Here is a 25047-nt window from a genome sequence, read left to right on the forward strand (position 1 = left end):
TTTGGTCATGTAGCTCGTATGAGTTGAAAGACTAATTAGATAGTGACTATCCATGAGGGCCTCACCATCACGTGTTAACTGACACACTTAAGGTTTGACTTATATGTGCCCGAGCCTTCTTATCTACACTTTATATGACTTAATCTAATGCAAACTTATTGACCCCATTAATGCATTTGGATTACTTAAATTCTTGGCACTTATTTATTTATTTATGTTGTATTTTTGTATTACAACTCACCAAGCTATGCCTTAAAATCAAGGGTATTTCCCTATATAATGTGATACGCCGTGAAATCCAACACTTGGGATGGTCAAACCCTGATCCCATATCCCAAGACATGATTAATAATTTAAGCAATTCACAACCATAGTTTCACAATAACAATCCACGTTACCATAATTCTAACATGATAATCTAAATCATGAGTACTGATCAATCAATTGGACCATCTGATTGTCCATGCAGTGCTTAATCATTAATGGATTATATTTCACTCCACAGAATGTACTATGTATTAGCAAAAGTAGAAATAAAGGGCCAATCTTTCAATGCTGTAGGCCACTGACTTTATTCAAGTAGTTACAATAATATATGACTCATTTTTGTCCTCAAACGGCAACTGGGTCGACCATCACCATTGTGATACGATCTTTGGTCTCACGTGTGGAATTGGTATATCCGTCTTGATGCACGTACAAGAGTTCAATCACACGTGCGAGGTTGACAGCCCTCATGATGACGGGCATGGGAACATGCCTTGGTTTAAGGCATTCCTTGTTAACTTCTTTCCATGCGCTTGCGACCATTTCTTGAAAAATTTCACACGTGTTTACATACGAGGTGCCATGCTCCCTCATGTAGCATTGCATTGCAGAAGCAACGTGACCTCTGGCTTGCTCAAGCTTCACATGTCGTCAAAAGCAAAAAGAAAAAACAGTCAGTTAATGTTGATACTGGGGCCATAGTTTAATGACCTAAACCGTTGATTATTTGTTGAATGTGGACCATTATTATACCTTTGTCTCTCAACCGTGTATCTTTAGGAGACCATGACAAAGGGATCGGATCTTTAAATATGGGGGATTTTGTGGGTTCCTCCATTTTTGGTAAAGTCCATCATGTCAACGGTCTAGATCAATGAAGAACCACGGCCTCTCTAGTTCAAAATCTATGCAGAACAATGTAGTTCCTCTGTCTTAATACTAGCCCAATAACACTATATCACCATCATATTAAAACTGCTCCTGACTCTTCACATGTGGGACACATGCTAGGCCACTCAACCATCCAAATTTGTGGTGCACATTGTGGATGGATCATAACTCTTAAATTGTCATTGATCAAGCAATCTTAATCATTCATTTGATGAATATCAAATGGATGGTTAAAAGTAAAATAGAAATAGTTCAAATTTCGTATACAAAATCAAGGGTCAGTTTCTTGGTTTCATCCACAGCTGGGTCAGTTATTTGGACGGTCTGGATTGCTTTACAACTATGCCATAATCTAGCTGATGGAAACGCCCTTTTTTTTTTCCCTGCATTTCGGTGATCAATGGTAGAAAATGGGTGTATTTACACGCAAGAGTGGGTGTGAATAATAGTTCTCTTCTTTTCCGAACAATTTCGTGGTTGCAATTTTCAAGTATTCACTGCTCACACGTGCCAAAGGGAAAATATGTATGATATAGAATCTATTCACATATGTAAGTATATTACGGACCATTAGCTAGTCTCTGTAAATGGTCCATTCTTTTGTATGCCCAATGCTCATTGACGAGAGGATGTACATGATTTTGGGCCATTCCATCCGTTGACCAGAGCATACATGATGATGATTGGTTGGATTCCACACACGTGCTACATTGGCACATGCAGGACTAAGGCACTTAACAGGGTTCAATCTACCGTACCTCACTTGATGTAAGGTCATCCTTAAGTCGGCAAATGACAGAACAAGCTGTGACCACCTTTGGTACATTGATGGCCCACTCAAGGGCCTCCTTTGTTACAATATCTCCCATCCCAACCAGAGATATGACTGTAAGCATAGGGTAAGCAGAGCTGATTAGTGCAACTTCCATGTACTCCTCGTATGTTGGCACGTAATCTGAACTGGCCCATCTCGCTTCTTTCAAGTAGGCTCTGGCCACGCCCTTAAACTAAAAGAAAACAAATACATAAAAATAAAATAAAATAAATACATACCATTACTAATGAAGTTGGTGCATGAGGGTAAGCTGGATTTTAGTTTGTACAAGTGGGGCCCATGGTCCACTTTAATGGCTAGGATCATGGGAATGTTCGGCCAATCGGATCAAACTTTGAATGACTAGCCAAAGAACTCCACTTGTACAGACTGAAAACCTGCACAATGCCCATGATTCATGCTGTCCACTCGTTGGGGCCTGTAATAGAAAACTAGTACAAGATCAAGACCGTTCATCAGGTCATACCTCCGCCCAAATCACACTGACCAACGATCCTAAACCTCTAACTTATGAGTATGCTGCCAATTTTAAGCTTAGGGTCATCCAGTCAGTTTGTTTTCTTCCTGAGCCATGGAGTCCACCTAACAAACGGTCCAGATATCATCACTGTTTTCCATCGAGCACAAAATTTGGCTCCAACACCACTGTTTTGTATGGGTAGGATCATCTGATCAGTGTAGTTTTTATACAACAGTATAATTATGGGCATTATGTAAGAACCCAGTAAGATGATTCAGAGAAGCTAAAGCGTACATACAGCTTCTTTTAAGTATGATATACGGTACGATTTTCCTTCCCGACTCAGTTCTTCTTCAAATCCATCAACGGCGTCCAAAAGTGCTACAAAATGGATTTTCATGTACTCTGGCAGCTGATCAACGGCCCCGCGATCCCAACTGAAAATTTCAAATCAAGTGCACAAGTCATGTTTTTGGCTCATCAATTTCATATCATTCTTGGAAAAAAAATGGAGAGAATTACAAAACGGTCATGCATCATCACCACCATTGATATATAAGAGATTGTGTACGTCCCACTGCCTGTATGCAAATTCGAAGTGAGATTTCCAGGATTGAATGCCATTTTGAAGGTGTCTTGAGAGTCCCATCCACCATGCCTAATGACGGATGGGATCCATTGGAACCAATCTCACTTTGTAAGTGGACAGAGATTCTTATGCACGGCTGAATGAGCACCTTTGGTAGTCTCATATATGCCTATCTGCTTCTTGCATGCTGCATGCTAATTTAGACTAGAACGGTGCCATTATTTGTGGTGTCAAACCATCTTTCCTGCTAAAATACCACTTGGGTAGGACATCCAACATGGGCACTGTGGGTCACATCATGTCGATCACCCTTGTCGAATATCAGGCCGATACACTCTTTAGGTGGGCCATGCCTCTTCCAAAAGTATCGGTATTTTTTCCTCATAAATACACAGGTCTGTCCATTGTTACCACCAATACAATGGGACTACCCAATTTGAATATTGTATGGAAAGAAAATACGAGAAGAATCATGTGCTGGACACATGTACTGTACCTTTCCAGTGCAGCAGTATATAGTTCAAGCTCCTCCAATGTACCATGTACATCATAAATGTCATCCATGATTGATGTTAAAGATATTATTTTGGTCATTATCATTCTTGCTCGGGAATAATGTGGTTCGTAATACACCCCTAATATCCAAAAGTAACACTCCACCACTCTATCTCTGATGAATGGAAGCTTTACTGCAAAGTCGTTTTCCTTCCACCACCTATGAAAGACACATCAACATTCCAACCAATGTTAACTGGGAATTTTTCTAACTCCTAACATGTGGAAACCCTGCATGAAACAAGATGGCTACTGGACTTATTTTGTTTCTCTACTCAATCATGATTGTCCATCTAGCATGCTATTGATCAAACAGATGGTTTGCCCATGGTGACACAAATGAATGAAGCATCTAAATAGATGGATGATTTCCTGGGAGAAAACTCACGTGTGTATTGGACAAAACTTACCTTGAGATGTCTCTTAGCTCCTTCTTGTGCAATGACTGTAATATATTGAAATCTAACTTTGCAAACTCCAATAGCACATCACTTCGTTCCTTATCTTCCTCATAGATTGAGATGTAGTACCTTGACTGTAGCCTCTCCACACGCTTTTGAAGTGGAACTTCTAATGCAAGTTCTACTTGCTTTGCTAGGGGAGAGGTAAGCTGCGGCAATGCCGATTTGAGGTGCATCGTGGTGAAAGTAATGGCTTCATCGAGTATATCATCCCCATGTATTCCAAGGTATGCCGCTTCATATAAACTTAACAAACCCTGTATGTCACTGCTCAATGTGCCCTTGAACTTACCCTCATTGTCTTTAAACTTTCTAAACACATCTGTTTCACAATCCAAACATTTCAAGACGTCAATAATGGAAAGATGATTTTATTTAACTTTGAGCAATGCAGTAGAGATGCAATTGTTTTGGGCATGTGTATGCATGCAAATGCAAACACATACATGTGTTTTCCGCACGCATGTCTGTATGCATGTGTCAACACATGCATGCATGTTACATACATATATGCACACACGCATACAAGACTTAGTTGCAGGACACTTACCAGATGACACATTATATCCTTGTTGCCTTAGTAGTCGAAATTGGAGAGCAACAGCATGGAGGTTATCACCATTGCCGTTATAGTCATCATAAATCCGGTGTAATTCCTTTTCTATATCTGTTTCAAAGTGATATGCGACACCGAGGCGCTGAATTGCATCAATCAAATTCAATTTTTGCACTGTGTTATTGACATCAGATAGAATTTTCTTCACTTCTTCCTTCAGTTTTTCAGCACGTTGCTTAGTGCATGGATCAAGCTCCTATGTTAATGCCACACATAGTCAGACATACCATAAAAATATCACATTGTTTTCAAGAATGTCATTTTTATAGTTTTGGAGAATTGATGAATAACAACAATTTTAAATTATTATTTAAAAAAAAAAGAAAAAGATTTTGATAAGAAAACTCAAATTTTCTGATTTTACCAATGTATGTAAATGATCGCATGCGTTTGTATAAATTGCAATACCTACATACATGTATGTATGTATTACTGATGTGATCACTAGGGGATTTGGTAGAGTCGAGCCCTTTGAAGTATGGAAATATACACATATAAATGTGCATGTCTGGCACAGACTGATTTACTCATTGACCAGATGGAAATATCTCTCTCACCTTGTCATCCAGAGATGATGTAATGAAGCGATCTCCCCAGACACTAGGGTGATAGTTTGCACAAGCACGGCCAATTTCCTTTTTTCCATTCTTCCCTTGAGTGGTAGGACCATCTGAGTGGCCATTACCTAGAATAAGAGTACTCATGATTGAGTGAAAAGAAGTTAGAGAAGGTGGTAAGCTGAGTGTTTGAAGGCAAGCTGACTTTGAAGGCTGAGATGGTGGGTATTTAAAGGCAAGAGGGCATACATGTTGGCGCAGAGTACAAATGAATGGGACAAGCCACCCAACTCAACCATGCAAGTCATGTGTTATCTCATGGTATAGCGTGCTACTTGCACTCATGTACGTTCCTTCGTCAATTGTCAATCTGGCACACGTGATGCATCCAATTATGTACTGTTTATGTTCTCTATTGTATATTTCATGTGCTGTACAGGTGCAGTTTAAGTGAGGCTGATTTTCTGCGCTGAGATGGTAGGTGGGGCCTACCGTGATGTTGTGAGAAATCCACACCGTCCATCCATTTTGAGAGCTTATTTTAAAACATGAGACCAAAACTAAAGGTGAATCCAAAACTCAAGTGGGCGGCAAGAGAGGAAACAGAGGGGATTCGATTACCACCATTTGAAACATTCATATGGTCACAAAGTTTTATAACAGGCTAATTTTTTGGTGTTTTTACTTCGGGAATGACCTTATAAACGGTTTGGATGGCATATAAACATCAAGGTATATCCTACCAAGGTTAACAAACTCTTTCCTCAGTTTTCCTCTAAATTCTGCCATTATGGCATCCACCTGATTTTTGGTCTCATGTATTTAAAATGAAAAAAATGGCCCGAGGGTGTGAATTTCTATCAAACATCACCGTGGCCCACGTAGCATCCCAGTGCAATGACTTCCTAAAGCATGAGTCTAAAAATGAGGCTGAGCCAAAGCTCAAATGGACCAGACCACAAAAAGAAGCCGAGATTGAACGGCTGCAGTTGAAACCTTCGTAAAGTGCACTGCAAGTTTTTTTTTTTTTTTTTTTTTTGTTTTTGTTTTAGCTGAGGAATATATTCATGTGGAGATGCATAAAAGTTTTTTGGATGGGCCTCACAACAAGGGCGAAGACCTCACCTATCCTTTAGCTGAAACAAAAATCCACAAACTAAATACATTCTAAACTACCTGCGGCCTCAGCCCAACCTGACATCGCCGAGCTCCACCCTGTTGTTAATGCGGCAAGGGATCCTCAAGCGGCCTGTCCTTGGAGTATTTGGTATAGGATGGGGGAAATTCAAGCAAAGACTACTACTCTTAATCTTATCTTCACTCACATTTTTCGAGAAGGAAATGCAGTTGCAGATGAGCTAGCTCGAATGGCCAGTGAAGGTTGCCCAGACATAATTTTTCGAACCATTTCAGACCTTCCTAATAGTGTCCGAGGAGCGCTTGTCTTGGACAAGTCGGGCCTAGGTTCTATAAGGAGATCATGACCAGGAGATCTCGGTTTTTCTTTTCATCATCTGCACAGAGGTCCATCTGGATTCAATTTAATTTGTTTTTTTTCTTTAATCTTTTCAGGGGCGACACGATAGGAGAGGTCTGCAGTCTTTTTGTTGGGACCCTCCCGAAATCCTGTAAATTTCTCTGATCAATGTCACTGATGTGGCATGAGTCCACTTATTATTCTTAAAAAAAAAAAAAAAAAAAAGAAGCTCCACCCTGTCATGGAAAAATGAGCTCCGAGCAAGGGAGGGGAGGTTCGCTGCTGTCTAGTAAACCGTCCTTCCTTGGACATTGCTCCCAACTTTGGCCATCCCATTCACCACTCCATTGGCCTCTCTCGGCATGAAGGAGATCCTTAGAGTGGCCTTCTTCTTTAGACGGGAAATTTTAGCCCATAAATACCGGTGAACCCAACCCGGCTTGCCATCTTTGTTAAGCAAGTCCACCAAGCTCTTGGAATCGCTCTCCATGATGATGTGTGAATGGCCTTTAGCGACCACTAATGCCAGACCAATAGCAAACGTCGTAGCTTCTGCCAAGAAGTTTGTTCCATTGTCGTAGCCTAAGGCGAACGTGAAGATGAAATCCCCATTGCTTCCTCTGCAAATCTCCCCACCACTTGATAGTGTCGGGTTGCCCCTAGCCAATCCGTCCACATTGATTTTCACCCAGCCCTCTTTAGGCCTGGACCATTTGACGATCGATGGTCTCCTGTTGAGGATGGGGGCGCACTTGATACCTAGCAATTGCATTGACTGCTGACAGTAGGTATTAATGCTAATTGGACTAGAAAGAGAAGGGCAGATCCGGTGCATCCAGAGGATCACCTGGCTGATCGTACGAATCCCACTCACAGGCCATTCCTCAAACCCGGAGCTGTTCTTGGCCAGCCATAGCTCCTAGAAGATTAAGCTTGGGAGGAGGCCGCACAGTGAGAGGAAAGCATTGGATGATTTAGCTGTGCTCCACTAGTGGTTCGCTCGGGTTGACATGGACTAGACTTATGGAATGGGCATGTTAAAATGTACCCCAAAGAAGGACCAAACCTGCCTGGCGAGGTCACTGGATGCTAGAAGATAGTCTAGCGATTCCTCAGCAGGTGGGTGATTGGAATCTGGAAGGCAGCAATCACAGCGAGATGCCAAGTTAATCCCTTTCATCTTGATATGCTCGTCCACCGGAACCCCTCCATGGAGAGCCCTCCACACAAATAAAGATATTTTGGGGGGTAATTTTGAGTGTCATAGCCATCTAGCCCATGATTTACTGCTAGACCCAAGCCTACACAAATCCCAGGCTGTCCTAACTTCGAACTTGCCTGAAGGTGATGCCGCCCACACACATTTATCGTTCCCTTCTGACGTACAAAAGCCATCCTCCGAGATATGATCCCACACCTACTGTGACATAAGACCCTGGATGGGATTTTGGGGCCTAATCCCTTCCGATCCCAAGATATCTTTCACGCGCAGCCCTCTAGAATATGACGGAATCGTAATGCCCTGAAAATCGGGGGTCGAGCAGGAGTCCAACTCCCGAGTTCCAACACATCACTTATGCAATATAGAAAATGATGATTAAATGTTGTCTATATTAGTGCCTTAAACATGAGTGGGATTATACCAAACAACATATCATACTTCAGAGACAGTTAAGTTTTGTAAGCAGAAGACTCTGATAATTATATAAAATGTATAAACTGTTGTAAGTCTCCAAAGTGTGAACATGTTACCAGGTTAAATGTATATACATGTATACTCCCAAAATGGACAAAATGAATATACATGGGTGCTCCAAAATGTAAAATGATAAGTGTAATGGCATTTAGACAGTATCCCTGCAACCCCGTTAATCAGTACATGGTTTACATAGACCCACTTGATAACTGCATATAGGAGAACTACTCCTCATCATCGTAAAAGACCGGTTCTGCCTCGAAAGCATCGCCATCATCTGCATCTACAATAGGGTCTGGTTGGTGTTTAAAACACTGTCCCAAAACGTGGGAGTAGTGATTAACTCAGTGGAGCCATAAAGCAAGGGTTAACATGTTATCAATTCAGTCAAGTAATAATGATAAAGCAGTAAAACACTCATGTCCTAAATATTCTTGTTAATGCAAGGATGATATGCGATAATGATGTATGCTCTCGCCTACACTCCCTCTGCGACATCATCTCACGATCGTGGCATGCAACACTTCCGCTGTGCTTAACTCCAACGCCAAAGGCGGCACATACAATGTGGTGCATGTGTATGATTAACCAAGTTCTTAATTAGACATATTCATACAGCAGGATTGGGAAGCTAAGGCCCCTCCCTTTAAATCATATACCCAAACATTGATCCATCTAGGGTCGTCAATCCTAGTAGTCACATATGATAGATAGTTTTCAGGTCGCTATGGAGCGACTCGTCACCTCAGCGCAGGCCTGGTTTATACTCGAAGTCACTACGGAAAGGCTCGTCACCTTCGCGTAGTCCCAATGTATACTTGTGGTCACTACGAGCTCGTCACTTGATCAGAGGCCGACAGCTTAAATACAGTGTCCCATACACCACCATATTCAGCTCATGAGTGTGAATTGCTCACTGGTCACTACGGGGAGGCTCGTCACCCTAGTGTAGGCCAACAACTCGACCACGGTGTCCCATACACCACTATGTCCGGCTCAGGAGTCTTATCGGATCGAGGTACCAAGGTTAAATGAGATCTTCACCGGTAAGTTGGTACCTTAGATTTAAGCAGTAGCGTCCATACATGATGAACATATAATGGGTCAATTGGGTTACTTGACAAGCTCGGTTAGTACGAGCGCACATTGACTTGGTCGACATAGAGTGCATAAGCACTTCGTGTGGCCTAACCACTGTTGACAAATCTGCATACGACTCAGATTCCCTGAACACATCTGATGTGGCGGAACGACCTCGACCACTAACTCAGGAATCTTTATCGATCGCCTAGACTATGTAGCAGTCTCAAGCATACTTAAATATAATCGGAAAGCATATGTGATAGGCATATCAGTAATAAACAATTAATTCAAACAAGGGAACCACTTGAGCATTTTTATGAAGTACAAATAAACATGCTTTCACACCTATACATTTTATACGTAAATCACATCAAATAATCTAAGTTACATGAATGGATTTATACACATAGCTAAGGTAGTTGAGAATCTTATCTCAATACCCATATAAAACACAATTTACTAAATATTTACTCATTTAGACATTTTAACAAACGCTTAGACTACACACTACAACATACATGATGTATGTTGGTCATAACATGTATTAGTGCAAATCCTTTCACCAAGGAGTTGTCACCTACACAACAATCATATATCCATGATGGATAATCATGGCAAGCATGACTCCAAATTCCATACTCATTCAAGCATTTCAACAAACACATGGAATGCGTTATAAATCAACATAGTCTATATATAAGCATATGTACGGAAAACCTCATATCTAAGCACATATGATAGCAATTAAGCCAGTCATAAATCATTACTGACATTGAAAGCCTTGAAAACCATAACCTAAAAATTTATAGTCCGCACCTTTCGCCGATAAATGAGTATCGAACTTAGTTTGTATGCCAAGTCTTTGTCGATGGCACAACGGCCACCTATAGCATGAAATAGGTTAGCTATTTCATTACTTACACTATTTGAAATCCTAAAATAGATTAGGGTTAGGTTTTCTTACCTAAGAATGGAATTAAAATCACCGGAATAGTGATATAGAAGTGGTAGTTAAGCACGTGGAGTGACGGGATTGAATCCGAGGAACAAACGCCAACTCTCACTCTCACTTTCTCTCTCTTTCCTTCTCTTTTCTCTCTTCTCTCTCTTAGGATTTTCCAAATTCATATGGAATGAGAGAGAGAGGGTTTAAGGGGCTTATATAGGCCCAGAACTGATGGGAATGGCCCCAGGGCCATGGTATACTTGGGTTATAGCCAAATAGTGGCCGTTTCGGTCCAACAGAGCTGTTTTGGAGGCCCCTTTTCTACACGCGGTCGGACTTAAGCTCCTTTACATTGGATCTAGGCCAGGCTAAGTTTTTAGTCCGATCGGATTTATGGATCGACCGTGACGGACCAGTTTCAATTCAACGGTCATCGGTACTCGATCAGGGTCACAAATGCATTGACATGTATTAGAAATTTTTCCTAATCCGAGGGTGTATTTGGGTCAGAATTTGATGGTCTGAATCCTTAGATTTGACCTGCAAGTAAACGACTCAATTCACTTAAGTTTCAGTTCATTTCCTACAGATATTCGCGTTTCTCCCACACTTCACTCCAAGCTCAAGTTATGCGCTTTTGGATACCTTTAGGACTTGATTTTCGAGATGGTTGTCAAGTCCAGAAAGGCGGTCACAACCATATAGATTTGGGGAAATTGGACTTTTGACGCGTGGTCTAGGTCCAATACGGAGTTTCGATGCGCTCCCAAGAGCAACTGGGTTTTGAGATGGATCCTAAGTTTTTAGGTAATGTAGCGTTAACGTTTCTACTCGTTTTAGGTCTTACAGATCATATTTAAAGTGATTAGTACTAATTTCACAAGTAATCTAGTTTAGCCCTTGTTAATTTTTATTTAATTTCTAAAGAATTTGGTCCTAAGTGATTTCTGCCTGAGGTGGTACCTGGGTCATTGTACGGATTTTCCCGAGACGTTACAATCTACCCCCCTTAAGAAAAAATTTCATCCTCGAAATTAGTACCTTTTCATACTCCTCGAGAATCTGAGGGTAATTCTTGTGGACCTTGGCTTTTATTTCTCAAGTAGCCTCCTCCTCAGTGTGGTGCGTCCAAAGAACCTTCACAAGTGGAATCACCTTACTGAGCAATACTTGCTCCTTCCTATCTAGAACTTGCGTCGGTCATAGTACATAAGTAGCGTCCTCACTCAGTTGTATCTGCTCCCATTTGATAATGTGGGAAGGGTAAGGAATGTATTTCTTCAACATAGATACATGAAATATGTTAGGCATGCCTACAAGTGGTGTGGGCAAAGCAAGGCTGTATGCTACCACACCCAGTCGATCTAGTATCTGGAATGGGCCAATGAATCTCGGCGTGAGCTTCCCTTTGTTTTCAAACTGAAGGACTCCCTTCATGGGGGAAACTTTCAGAAACAAATGGCCCCCGACCTCGAACTCTAGCGGTCGCCGCCTCATATCGGCATATCTCTTTTGCCTACTCTATGCTACCAAGAGTCGACGCCTGATAATGTCGATCTTTTCTAAAGTCGCCTGAACTAACTCTAAGCCAATCAAGCTCTCCTTGCCAACCTTTGCCCAGAAGTGCGGTGCTCGACACGGACGCCTATATAATGCCTCATAGGGGGCCATACCAATACTCACCTGGAAGCTATTGTTATAGGCGAACTCTGCATAAGGAAGACAATCATCTCAACTATCCTTGAAATCTAGCACACAAGCTCGCAGCATATCTTCCAACACCTGATTCAACCATTCCTTCTGCCCGTCAGTCTGTGGGTGAAACACGGTATTAAACTTCAACTTCACACACATTGCTTCCTGGATACGGGTCCAGAAGATAGATGTGAATTACGTGTCTCGGTCCGACACGATCTCAATAAGAACTTCATGCAGATGCACTATAACCTTAATGTACAATCTGGCCAAATCATCTGTCGAGTTCAAAACTCTAATAAGGAGGAAATGGGCCGATTTCGTCAACCAGTCTACAATCACCCAAATGGAATCATGACCCTTCCTCGTCTTTGGTAGCCCAGAGATGAAATCCATAAAGATAAAGTCCCATTTCCATTTTGCTATGGGCATGGGCTGGAGTAATCCAGGAGGTCGGCGATGCTCTACCTTGATTTACTAGCATGTGAGACAACGGGACACATAATCTGCTATGTGGAGCTTCATGTTGTTCCACCAATACAACCTCTTCATATCTCTATACATCTTCGTACTGCCAGGATGCATCGTCATCCTTGAATTGTGAGTGGCTTTGAGAACTTCCTTTCTCAAGTCATGAGGATTTGGCAAGCATAGGCGGCCATGATAACGTAAGCCTCCATTCGTACCAACTCTCCACTCAGAGTCTTTTTCGTCACTAGCTCGCCTCCTCATCTTCACTAACCATTTATCCTCCCCCTGAACCACTATGATTCGGTCATTGATAAGTGGATGCACACAAATATGAGCGACGCTCTCGAACGGCTCATCAATAGTAAGCTTCAGCTCGAAGTCTCGCACAAATTCCACCATGTTCATCATCAGCGGAGCCGCAAAGGCTATAGCCCTCTTGTGGCTCAACGCGTCTACCACAAGGTTAGCCTTACCAGGATGGTAGGAGACCTCGAACTTGAAGTCCTTCAAGATTTTCATCCATCGTCGTTGCCTCATATTCAGGTCCCTCTGCGTGAATATATTCTTGGGGCTCTTGTGGTCGCAAAAGAGCTCGAACTCCTCTCCATAGAGGTAATGTCTCTAGAGCTTCAATGCAAAGATGACGACCGCTAACTCTAGGTCGTGCGTAGGGTAGTTTTTTTCGTGTTTCCTTAACTGTCACAATGTATAGGTAATAACTTTGTCCTTCTGCATCAGAACGCAACCCAAACCCACTCGAGAGGCGTCGGTGTATATAGTATACTTGACCCCTTGCTCTGACAATACTAGCACAGGGGCGGACGTCAACTTGTCCTTCAGCTCCTGAAAAGCTGCTTCTACTTTCTCATTCTAGGCGAACTTGAGATCTTTCCAAGTTAGCTGAGATAACGGTCTGGCTATCTTGGAAAAATCTCGAATGAATCGACGGTAGTAACCTGCCAGGCCTAGAAAACTCTTCACCTCAGTAATTGAACCGAGCTGCTCCCAGTCCTGAACTGCGGCTACCTTAGCAAGGTCCACAACTATCCCTTCCATGGACACCACATGTCCTAGGAACTTGACTTCTTCTTTCCAGAAGTCGCACTTCTTATACTGTGCAAACAACTGGTTCTTCCTAAGAGTATTGAAGACTTCTCGCAAGTGTTTCTCGTGCTCCTCCCGACTCTTGGAGTATATTAGGATGTCATTTATAAATACGATGACGAATCGGTATAAGTACGACGGAAACACCTTGTTCATCAGATCCATGAACACGGCTGGTGTATTCATGAGTCCAAACGGCATCACCAGGAACTCATAGTGCTTAAAACTGGTCCTGAAAGCTGTTTTCTGCACGTCCTCTTGCCTGACGCGCAACTGGTGGTACTCTGGCTGCAGATCAACCTTTGAAAAATACTGTGCTCCCCTCAACTGATCGAACAAATCATTAATTCTGGGTAAAGGGTACTTGTTTTTCACCGTCACTTGGTTCAACCTGCGATAATCAATACACAACCGCAGAGATGCATCCTTCTTCTTTATAAACAACACAGGTGCTCCCCAAGGAGACACACTAGGTCGTATGAAGCCCGCATCCAACCGATCATCGATTTATTTCTTCAGCTCCTCAATCTCACATGGAGGCATGTGATAAGTTGGAAGAGATATAGGTGTCGCACTAAGCACTAGATCGATGGTAAAATCAATCTCGCGCTGAGGGGGCATTCCAGGTATATTTATGAATACGTCTGAGAACTCTTGGACTACAGGGGTGTCCTCAAGTACTGGACCATTAACATCCTCTAGTAATAAAGCATAACAACTAATGTGATAGGGCCAACTGACCTGCACTGGGAATGTAAAGGCCATGCCCTCTGGTCCATGGGCTGTCACCACTCTAGTATCGTAGTCGATCTCTGCCTTCACCTCTGTGAGCCAATCCATACCAAGAATGATGTCATAATGGTGCAATGGAGAGACAATTAGGTCAATGCGCACTGTTCTGCTCCCTAAGTCTATTGAACAACCCTTACACATCCTGGTAGCGTCTGAGAAAGTCCTTGTGGCGGTAAGGATTCTCACCCCAACTATAAGACTAGTTTCCAACCCCAGTCACTTGACTACTACGCATGATATTATGGAGATAGTGGACTCGGTGTCCATTAATAAGAAGATTGGTGTACCTCGAATATGCGCAGTGACTTTAAAAGTCAGTGGTACTACGGTTACTGTCTCGGATGCCTCAACTGCAAGTGAATGCACACGAGCCTGCTGAGAATGGTTCGGCTGTGGTAACATGGGCCATTGACGTGGCCTAAATCGAGGTGCAGGCAGTCGGAAAGATGGATGTGGTGGTGCTGACGGCAGACGTGGAGTCGAGAGAGGTGGTGGCATCTGACGGTTGATCCTCTGAGGGGGCGTAAAGCCATTGTCCCTCATCTTGGTGAAACAGTACGTGTCAGCATGGCCCAACCTCTGGCAGTAGGTGCACCATATATCAGGTTGTCTCGTTGGGGCTGGTGTAGCTGCAAGTCTAGGAGGCGAATCCGCACGCGGTCTCTTACCGAGGAAGGGTCGGCTCGGTAGGTCTGGTTAGGGCCTCTAACCAATGGCTGCTCGCATACGGGACTGCCTGTCCCTGTCCTGGTCAGCTCGCAAAGACATGGTCACTAGCTCAGCATAGCTGGGTATGCTAGCGCAACACATCTTCGAGTGGATCTCGGGTCGCAGACCCTCAGAAAATCGTCGCATCTTCATCGGTTCATCAGCTAGGATCAACGGAGTATACCTAGCCAGCTCCGTAAATCTGTTCTCATACTCTGCCACTGTATCCCTCCCTAACGGAGGCGAAGAAACTCTCCCTCCCTCTCATGACAGTACGTGAGAGGAAAATACTTCCTGTGGAAGTGCGTCTCAAAGGCCTCACATCCATATGTAGCCGATAGCAATAGTCCGCAGGACACTGTCCCACCACAAACTGGTCTCCTTCTTAAACATAAAGGTGACCAGCTCCACCTGCTCTTCTTCAGTGCAGTGCAGCGGCTTTAGCATCTTATGGATGTGGTTTAGCCAATACTCAGCCTCCTCGGGTCTGTGAGTACCCACAAAGGTAGGAGGCCGGAAGCGCTGAAATCGCTCAAACAGACCGCTAGCGCTCATATGGCCAACAGGTTGCATAAGAGGTACAGGTGGAACCACACCCATGCTTTGGGCAAAGACCCCTGCGATGGTAGCTAGAAACTGCTGTTGCTGCTGCTGCTGTTGCTGCATCAAGAGCATCATCTGCTCCAACCTATAAGTAGGGGAAGCTGACTGAGGCACGTGCGGTGTCGAAGTAAACGCATAGTTCTGATCAAGAACTGATGGTGCAACAGGTGTCGGCCCATTAGTGGGGCCAGTGGCCGGCTGAGAATCCGACATAATGTCCTGAGTCGAGCCCAAACTGGGGTCTATATGGCTATCGCTTAGGGGAGGTGCCTTGTCAATCGAATCACCAAGTGTGAGATGTATCGTGCTCCTTATGGCCTTAGGTGGCATTCCCTATATACAACATAGGGTGTGACCCAGGTCAGATTCAACATACTCACAAACTCAATAACACAACATTTACATTATAGCTCAACGAAACGTCATGCATTTCATTTAATAAAATTGTCACAATACATGAGATGCAATATTACATGAATCATGACAGAAGATGCATGTGAGCTAATTTAAACTAGCTTTAAACAATAAAACACACCACTAACCCTACCATATAACTAAGCCTATCAAGGCTATACATAGAAACAAGTAAACAAACAACAAAATAAACTAGAAGATGACTATATGTATGACTAGTCGTTTGAATCTGGTGATGGTGGAGGTGCACCCTTATCCTGTAGGCAACACAGGATAGCCCTCAAGGTGCGAGACACCCTACTAAACTTCCGCTTTACGAAAACCCGGGTCTCACCAACCTCTTGTCGCAGGGCAGCTTGGCCCTCCTCAAGTCGTGCTAAGCGGGCTTTTATAGAAGCCCGATCACTGCCATGCTCCTGTGTAGCAGGAGGAGAGCCCACATCAGGGCTTATCATCTCCATCGCCATCCTCACCACTTCCTTCTTCTTCATCGCCACTTTGCTCCTCACCCTCACTCTCCTCGATCTCATCGCTTTCCTCCTCGGTATTGTCATTCTGCTCCTCAAGGCGGCCTCGCGGTTGCCTTTCGCCAATCCCCATATTGTCAAGCGTACTTGTATTGATAATATGGATTGGGCGACGTCATCCATATAGAGTTAGAAGCTGTAGTGGAGGGCGATCTTGTAAATCAGTCGGCCGAATGGCAGCGTAGTGCTTTCCCTATTGGACCTTGCCGCTTTGATTATCTGTGTCAGGACGAGAGTGGGCAGAAATACTTTGTCTCCTTTTCTAACTCGAAGCAAGAAGTCCACCATGAACCTCGTGCACTTGGTGCGGTTACTTAATCCGGGATACACGTTATACGTGCATATGTTGTGGAGCAAATGGAAGTCATTTGATGTCTTGGTTAAAGTGAGGCCAGTCCCCCTCCTCCAATGCTCGAGCTGGCCACAGAGGAATCGCGTGCGGAGTCTCTTCTCCCGCTTACTAGCTCAATCCTTCTTGTTAGCGTGCACCAATCCCTTCTCAACACTCATGACACGAGGAATATCATCCACACCAATTGTAATTCCTGCCTACCCAAAGGAATGGTAAACTGGAGAGGTTTATATATCAGATTCCGAATGAGGGCATAAAAAGTGCGCACAGTGTTTACACTCGCAGGAGCTTTTCCCTCGAATATGGGACCCCACCCATTTTTCATGAGAAAGTTAATGACTGGGTACGTCCCAAACATCTTCTCATCGACGTGTGCTTCAAACACGACCTTGCGGTTGCGGAACTTATCGAGACCAATGTTCGGTAGTAAGGATCTCTCCAACGAAATCCGAGGATCGAGGTCCTGCTTGAACTTCCGTTCTTGCTCGGCACTGACACTTGCTTCGGCGTCCGCCGTCCTCGTAAGACGACGTGGTCGGCTTGGCCCGACCTCATCCAGGGCCGCTCTTTTCCTCGTCATGAGAGACAAAAGCGTAGAGATGGAGAAGATGATGGTGACCACTTCAAAGAAAGCCATGGAAAATAGGATGGGTTGGTGGGTTTTGGAGTTTTGAGATACACCAATGGGTTTGTGTACTCAATTGGGAAGGAAATGGAAGATGGTGTGAAAATGGAGGAAAAGGGGTGTCTTGAAGGTATGGAAGAAGATTTAAGAGGAGATTGAAAGAGGTAGTGGGGTTTGAATCACTTGGAAAAGGAGATAGAAAGGTAGTGATGATGAAGAAAGGAGATTTGAAGCTTTGAAGATGGGTTTGCATAATGGGTTAGAGAGGAAGAGAGATTTGAGAGACTTAGGAGAGAAATATGGAGTGGCGAGGGGTTGGGATTTTGCAAAAACACCCTAAAATGGGTTTTTAGAGAGGGGTCCCACACGTGTGTGGAGGACCCCACAGTTGGTCGGTTGGCGGGGCCCCGCAGGGCCGGCGGAGACTTCGCCCGAGTGCTGTCTGGCCAGCGGGGCCCCCTGATCTGGCAGAGGCTCCACCCGGGGTCTGTCTAGCTAGTGGTGGCTCTGCACAGGGGCGGTGTCCACCCCCCCAGGATACCGAAAATACATGGGACCCACCTTGGATCCCATCGAAAGTTAGTGCATGCCCCCCCCCGTAATCATTCGAGACATGTTCGAGCCTCATCTTGCGAGTATTCATGCTTTTGGCATGTTTTGCGTGTGGGATTGACTGAATTCACATCCATACTTATCAATTGATGGACTAGAGGGAGATTAGGATCGTTTTACATGGTCAAAGGTGCCTATGGGGTGAATTATGATGGTCGGTTTCGGTCGAATCCAACGTCGACAGAACTGGAAATCCTATAACCGTTTTTACATTTTATCGCACCCTCCTAAGTAAAAGTACATCAGTAGGAGTCGTGTGACCATAACCTAGGTTCATTTTAATCTAAATCATGCTCTGATACTAACTTGTAATGCCCTGAAAATCGGGGGTCAAGAAGGAGCCCAACTCTCGAGTTCCAACACATCACTTATACAACATAGAAAATGATGATTAAATGTTATCTGTATTAGTGCCTTAAACATGAGTGAGATTATACCAAGTAACATATCATACTTCAGAGATAGTTAAGTTTCACAAGCGGAAGACTGTGATAATTATATAAAATGTATAAACTGTTGCAAGTCTCCAAAGTGTGAACATGTTACTAGGTTAAATATATATACATGTATATTTCCAAAATGGACAAAATGAATATCTATGGGTGCTCCAAAATGTAAAATGACAAGTATAATGACATCTAGACAGCATCCCTGCAACCCCGTCGATTAGTACATGGTCTACATAGACCTGCCTGATAGCTGCATATAGGAGAACTCCTCCTCCTCATCGTAAAAGACTGGCTCTACCTCGAAAGCATCACTATCATCTACATCTACAACAAGGTCTGGTTGGTATTTAAAACACCATCCCAGAATGTGGGAGTGAGTGATCAACTCAGTTAAGCCATAAAGCAAAGGTTAACATATTATCAATTCAGTCAAGTAATAATGATAAAACAGTACAACACTCATGTCCTAAATACTCTTGTCAATGCAAGGATGATATGCGATAATGATGTATGCCCTCGCCTACACTCCCTCTGCGACATCATCTTACGATCACGGCATATAACACTCTCACTGTGCTCAACTCCAGCACCAAAGGCACATGCAATCTGGTGCATGTGCATGATTAACCAAGTTCTTAATTAGACATATTCATATAGCAGGATTGGAAAGCTAAGGCACCTCCCTTTAAATCATATACCCAAACATTGATTCATCTAGGTTCGTCAATCCTAGTAGTCACATATAATAGGCAGTTTTCAGGTCGCTACGGAGCAGCTCATCACCTCAGCGTAGGCCTGGTTTATATTCGAGATCATTATAGAAAGGCTCGTTACCTTAGCGTAGTCCCAGTGTATACTTGTGGTCACTACGGGCTCATCACCTGATCATAGGCCAACAGCTCGAATACAGTGTCCCAAACACCACCATATTCGGCTTATGAGTGTGGATTGCTCACTGGTCATTACAGGGAAGCTCGTCACCCCAGCATAGGCCGACAGCTTGACCACGGTGTCCCATACACCATCATATCCAGCTCATGAGTCTTATCGGATCAAGGTACCAAGGTTAAATAGGATCTTCACTGGTAAGTTGGTACCTTAGATTCAAGCAGTAGCGTCCATACATGGTGAACATATAATGGGTCAATCGGGTTACTTGACAAGCTCGGTTAGTACGAGCGCACGTTGACTTGGTCGACATTAAGTGCGTAAGCACGTCGTGTGGCCTAACCACTGTCGGCAAATCTGCGTACAACTCAGATTCCCCAAATACATCTGATGTGGCGGAATGACCTCGGCCACTAACTCGGGAATCTTTACTGATCGCCTAGACTATGTAGTAGTCCCAAACATACTTAAACATAACCGGAAAGCATATATGATAGGCATATTAGCAATCAACAATTAATTCAAACAAGGGAACCACATGAGCATTTTTATGAAGTACAAATAAACATGCTTTCACACCTATACATTTCATACGTAAATCACATTAAATAATCTAAGTTACATGAATGAATTTATACACATAGCTAAGGTAGTTGAGAATCTTATCTCAATACCCATATAAAACACAATTTACTAAATATTTACTCATTCAGACATTTTAACAAATACTTAGACTATAGAATACAACATACATGACGTATGTTGATCATAATATGTATTAGGGCAAATCCTTTCACCAAGGAGTTGTCACCTACATAACAATCATATATCCATGACAGATAATCATGGCAAGCATGAGTCTAAATTCCATACTCATTCAAACATTTCAATAAACACATGGAATGCGTTATAAATCAACATAGTTTATATATAAGCATATGTACGGAAAACCTCGTATCTAATTACATGTGATAGCAATCAAGCCAGTCATAAATCATTACTGATATTGAAAGCCTTGAAAACCATAACGTAAACATTATAGTCCTCACCTTTCGCTGATAAACGAGTATCGAACTCAGTTTGTATGCCAAATCTTTGTCTATGGCACGACGGCCACCTATAGCATGAAATAGGTTAGCTATTTCATTACTTACATTATTTGAAATCCTAAAATAGATTAGGGTTAGGTTTTCTTACCTAAGAATGGAATCAAAATCATAAGAATAGTGATATAAAAGTGGTAGTTAAGCACGTGGAGTGACGGGATTGAATCCGAGGAACAAACGCCAACTCTCACTCTCACTTTCTCTCTCTTTCCTTCTCTTCTCTCTTCTCTCTCTTAGGGTTTTCCAAATTCGTATGAAATGAGAGAGAGAGAGAGAGAGAGGGTTTAAGGGGCTTATATAGGCCCAGAACTGATGGGTATGGCCCCGGGGCCATGGTATACTTGGGTTATAGCCAAATAGTGGTCGTTTCGGTCTAACGGATCTGTTCTAAAGGCCCTTTTTCTACATGCGGTTGGATTTAAACTCCCTGACATTGGATCTAGGTCAGGCTAAGTTTTTAGTCCGATCGGATTTATGGATCGACCATGACAGACCAGTTTTAATTTAACGGTCACCAGTACTCGATCAGGGTCACAAGTGCACTGACATGTGTTAGAAATTTTCCCTGATCCGAGGGTGTATTTGGGTCAGAATCTGACGGTCTGAATCCTTAGATTCGACCTGCAAGCAAATGACTCAATTCACTTAAGTTTCAGTTCATTTTCTAAAGATATTCGCGTTTCTCACACATTTCGATCCAGGCTCAAGTTATGCTTTTCTAGATACCTTTAGGACTTGATTTTCGAGATGATTGTCAAGTCTAGTAAGGCAGTCATAACCATATAGATTTGAGAAAATCAAACTTTCGACGCGTGGTCTAAGTCTTATACGGAGTTTTGATGTGCTCTCAAGAGCAAGTGGATTTTGAGATGGATTCTAAGTTTCTAGGTAATGTAGCATTAACGGTTCTACTCATTTTGGGTCTTACAGATCGTATTTAAAGTGAGTAGTACTAATTTCACAAGTAATCTAGTTTAGCACTGGTTAATTTTCGTTTAATTTTTAAAGGATTTGGTCTTAAGTGATTTCTGCTTGAGGTGGTACCCGGGTCTTTGTACGAATTTTTCTAAGACGTTACGGGAATAACTCGTAGCACGAACTCCTGTAATGAACCCTGGCTTGTCCAATCATGTGTCTAGAAGTTGGACTTCCCCTAGCCAATAAGGCACCTTGAGTGGCTATCTAAGATAGTTAAGAGGCTCCTAATATTCTTCTAGAAAGGGGGGAGGGGGGGGGGGGGGGTGTTTAGGTGGGCAGTATACTTAGACCTGATGAGAGTACCCCACAAACTTTTTGGGCCACTGGTTCGAGTTGACCACGTGAGCTTCATTTTGAGTCTCATCACTAGAGGTGGGCATCGAGTCGAGTTGGACCGGATTGGGTCCAACTCGAGTCGGTCTGAAATTTTCATGACTTGACTCGAATTTGATCCGATCTGGGACCGAGGCCGGGTCATTTGACTCGATCCGATGCGTTACATTTTTGGCCTGACCTGAACTGAGTTCGACTTGGTTAGGAAAACTGAGTCGGATCGGATTGGCTACTGTTCGGATTAAGTCTTTTTAAGTTTTTAATTAAAAAAATCACTATTAAACAATTTGTAGGGCCCACCATAATGTTTATTTTTCTATCTAATCTATCAATAAGGTCACAACTACATGGATGAAGAGGAAAAACAAATTTCATATTGATCCGAAACTTCTGTGACCCTTAAAAGAGTTTCAATGGTAGATGTTTAACCCCGACTGCTTTTTGAAGTGTAGGCCACTTGATCTTTAGATTTGTCTTATTATTCGGCTCAAGCCTTAAGACGAGCCTGCCAAATGGATGGACGGTTTGGATATAACACATACCTCATGATGGGACCCACATAATTTGCTAATGTCAATGGAAATATACATTGCTAGTGTACGGTACACCTGCCAGCTTCAAGACGTCTCGTCACGTCAATGCGGACGTGGATTTCCTTCAGAAGCTTTCCACAAGAAGTTACGGCACTTAAAGTTAGGTGGGGCACACCGTGATGTTTGTGAGAAATCCACACCTTCCATCCATTTTGTGAGATCATTTTAAGACTTGAGACCAAAACTGAATAGGATCCAAGACTCAAGTGGGCCGCAATAAAGGAAAATGTGTAGGGAAATTCCTGTCATTAAAACATTCCTGGCATCTACGGTGATGTTTGCATGCCATCTTTACCGTTTATAACGTCATTCCTATTGGGTTGAAATGAAAACACAAATACTAACATGATTTAAAGCTTCTGTGGCCACACGAATATTTCAACTGTAGACATTCAATCCTGAATTTTTTGGCCCACCTGAGTATTAGATCGGCTCATTTTTTGGCTTGTGTGGGAAAAATGAGCACACAAAATGGATGGATGGAGTGGATTTCTCAAAAACATCACTACAGGCCCCACATAAGTTCCAAGCGCAGAAACTTGCTGCGAAAGGCTTTCGCCCGCGTCCCATCAATACAGGGGAGCTTTTTCAAAACAAAACAGATTGCTACTCCCCTTGCCACCAGCAGGATGCTGATGGTTAGTGCTTTGTGGGCCCCACTATGATGTATGTGTTTCATCCATTCGGTTCATCCATTTTTATAAATCATTTTAGAGCTTAACCCCAAAAAAGAGAGGGATATACATCTCAGGTGGACCACACCACGAGAAAATAATAGTGATTGGATATCCACAATTTAAATCCTCCTAAGGCCTACTGTACTATTTATTTGACATCCAATCAGTTGATTAGGTCATACAGGCCCAGATGAAGGGAAAAAAACAAAAATAAGCTTGATCCAAAACTTGTATGGCTCCCGAAAGGTTTTCAATGGTCGATGCTCATTCATCGCTGTTTCCTGTAATGTGGTCCATTTGAGATTGGTCCATATCTCATTTTTGGTCTCATACCATCAAATGATCTGAAAAAATATATAGACAGCATGGATGAAACACATACATCATGGTTGGGCTCACAGATCACTGACCACCTGCCATTGGTCGGTGGTATGGAGAGTGGCCAATCTGTTTTCGTTAAAAATCAGCGCCCTTATCCCATCAATACACCAGAGCTCGGTCAAAACTCAGAGCTCGAGGTGAGTGGAAGTGGTGGTCGGTGCTCCCAGGACACTACCATGATGTATTTATCTCATCTATGCCATTCATCTATTTTTCTAAATAATTTTACGATATTAAATAAAAAATGAGGTATATCTCAATTTCAAGTGGACAACAATATAGAAAATAGTGTTAAATGAACATTGTGTGGATTGGTTCGATTCAGCTTAGATAAATTGGTTTGGATTGATCACTAATCTGAACTTGACTCGATGTACGGTCAGATCTGAGTGGGCTTACTTGATTCGACCCGATCATGGCCTTCAGTTTGGATCGAGTCGGATTCGTTGAATCATTCAGATTCTGCCCAGCTTTGCTCATCACTACTTCCTTGAGCTTCTTGTAGCCTAGTCCCCCTTCCAACTTAGGCACTGATAACTGATTCTAGCTCAGCCAATGGAGCTTCTTGCGGCCTTCGTCCCTTCCCCATAGGAAATCTGAGAAGTCCTTCTCGAGCCCGATCAAAACCACTGCCAGGACATCTGCTGCACCTAAAGTGTGGATTGGGATACTTGCAAGGACATGGTTAATGAGCGTAAGCCTTCCCACTTGGGTCAGATACTTAGCGGACCATCCCTGCAAGTGTTATTGAATCTTCCCCAAAAGTGGCTGGAAATAAGTTGCCTTGGAGCGCCCTAAGAACAGTGGCACTCCCAAGTAGATGAGCGGGGCATGAGAGGCTTGGATACCGATAGTTCTCTCCAGTTTTCTGATCTTATTGCTTGGCAGGTTGGAGGGGACGATCGGCTTGCTCTTGAGCTTGTTAATCCTTTGTCCTGACCTCTTTTCAAATGCTACCAGGAAATTGTTGACTATCTTGAGGGACCTACTGGACCCATTCATGAACAACACAATGTCATTTGCAAACAAAAGGTGATAGATAAGAGGGAACCCTCACCTCAATTGGAAGGGTTTGCAGAAGCCTCGCTCAATCAATCTCCAAAAACTCCGACTGAAGGCTTCAGCTAATAGGATGACCAAACTTGGTGATATTGGATCTCCTTGTCGTAGACCTCAGGACGATTTGAAGAAGCCACAGCTGTAAGGCCCGTATCCTATCCATATCGTTCCTTAGACTTTCGCGATCCTCTCCGTTGAATTTCGGCGACTCGCGACTTGGAATCGGTGTTTGCGCGCGACCCTAAGT

General features: G+C 43.1%; 1 protein-coding gene across 1 annotated transcript; it reads right to left on the reverse strand.

The window, feature by feature from the left end:
• Positions 1-466: 466 nt before the first annotated feature.
• Positions 467-5447, reverse strand: LOC131248564 (sesquiterpene synthase TPS2-like). Its single transcript, XM_058248904.1, has 7 exons — positions 5232-5447; positions 4609-4870; positions 4008-4380; positions 3539-3757; positions 2752-2890; positions 1917-2165; positions 467-906 (listed from the first exon to the last, which is right to left on the reverse strand). Exons 1-7 carry the CDS (start codon positions 5376-5378, stop codon positions 613-615), a joined length of 1683 nt encoding a protein of 560 aa, XP_058104887.1. The 5' UTR covers positions 5379-5447; the 3' UTR covers positions 467-612.
• Positions 5448-25047: the final 19600 nt, after the last annotated feature.

Source organism: Magnolia sinica, chromosome 6 (genome assembly GCF_029962835.1).
Source record: "Magnolia sinica isolate HGM2019 chromosome 6, MsV1, whole genome shotgun sequence".
Taxonomy (NCBI): domain Eukaryota; kingdom Viridiplantae; phylum Streptophyta; class Magnoliopsida; order Magnoliales; family Magnoliaceae; genus Magnolia; species Magnolia sinica.

Excerpts from the sequence above, each read along its gene's own strand:
- LOC131248564 (XM_058248904.1), bottom strand. The coding sequence starts at position 5,378 with ATGAGTACTCTTATTCTAGGTAATGGCCACTCAGATGGTCCTACCACT. Across the intron at positions 2,891-3,538 it reads TATACTGCTGCACTGGAAAG|TTGGGATCGCGGGGCCGTTG; the intron begins GTACAGTACATG and ends TGAAATTTTCAG. Across the intron at positions 907-1,916 it reads ATGACCTTACATCAAGTGAG|CTTGAGCAAGCCAGAGGTCA; the intron begins GTACGGTAGATT and ends CGACATGTGAAG.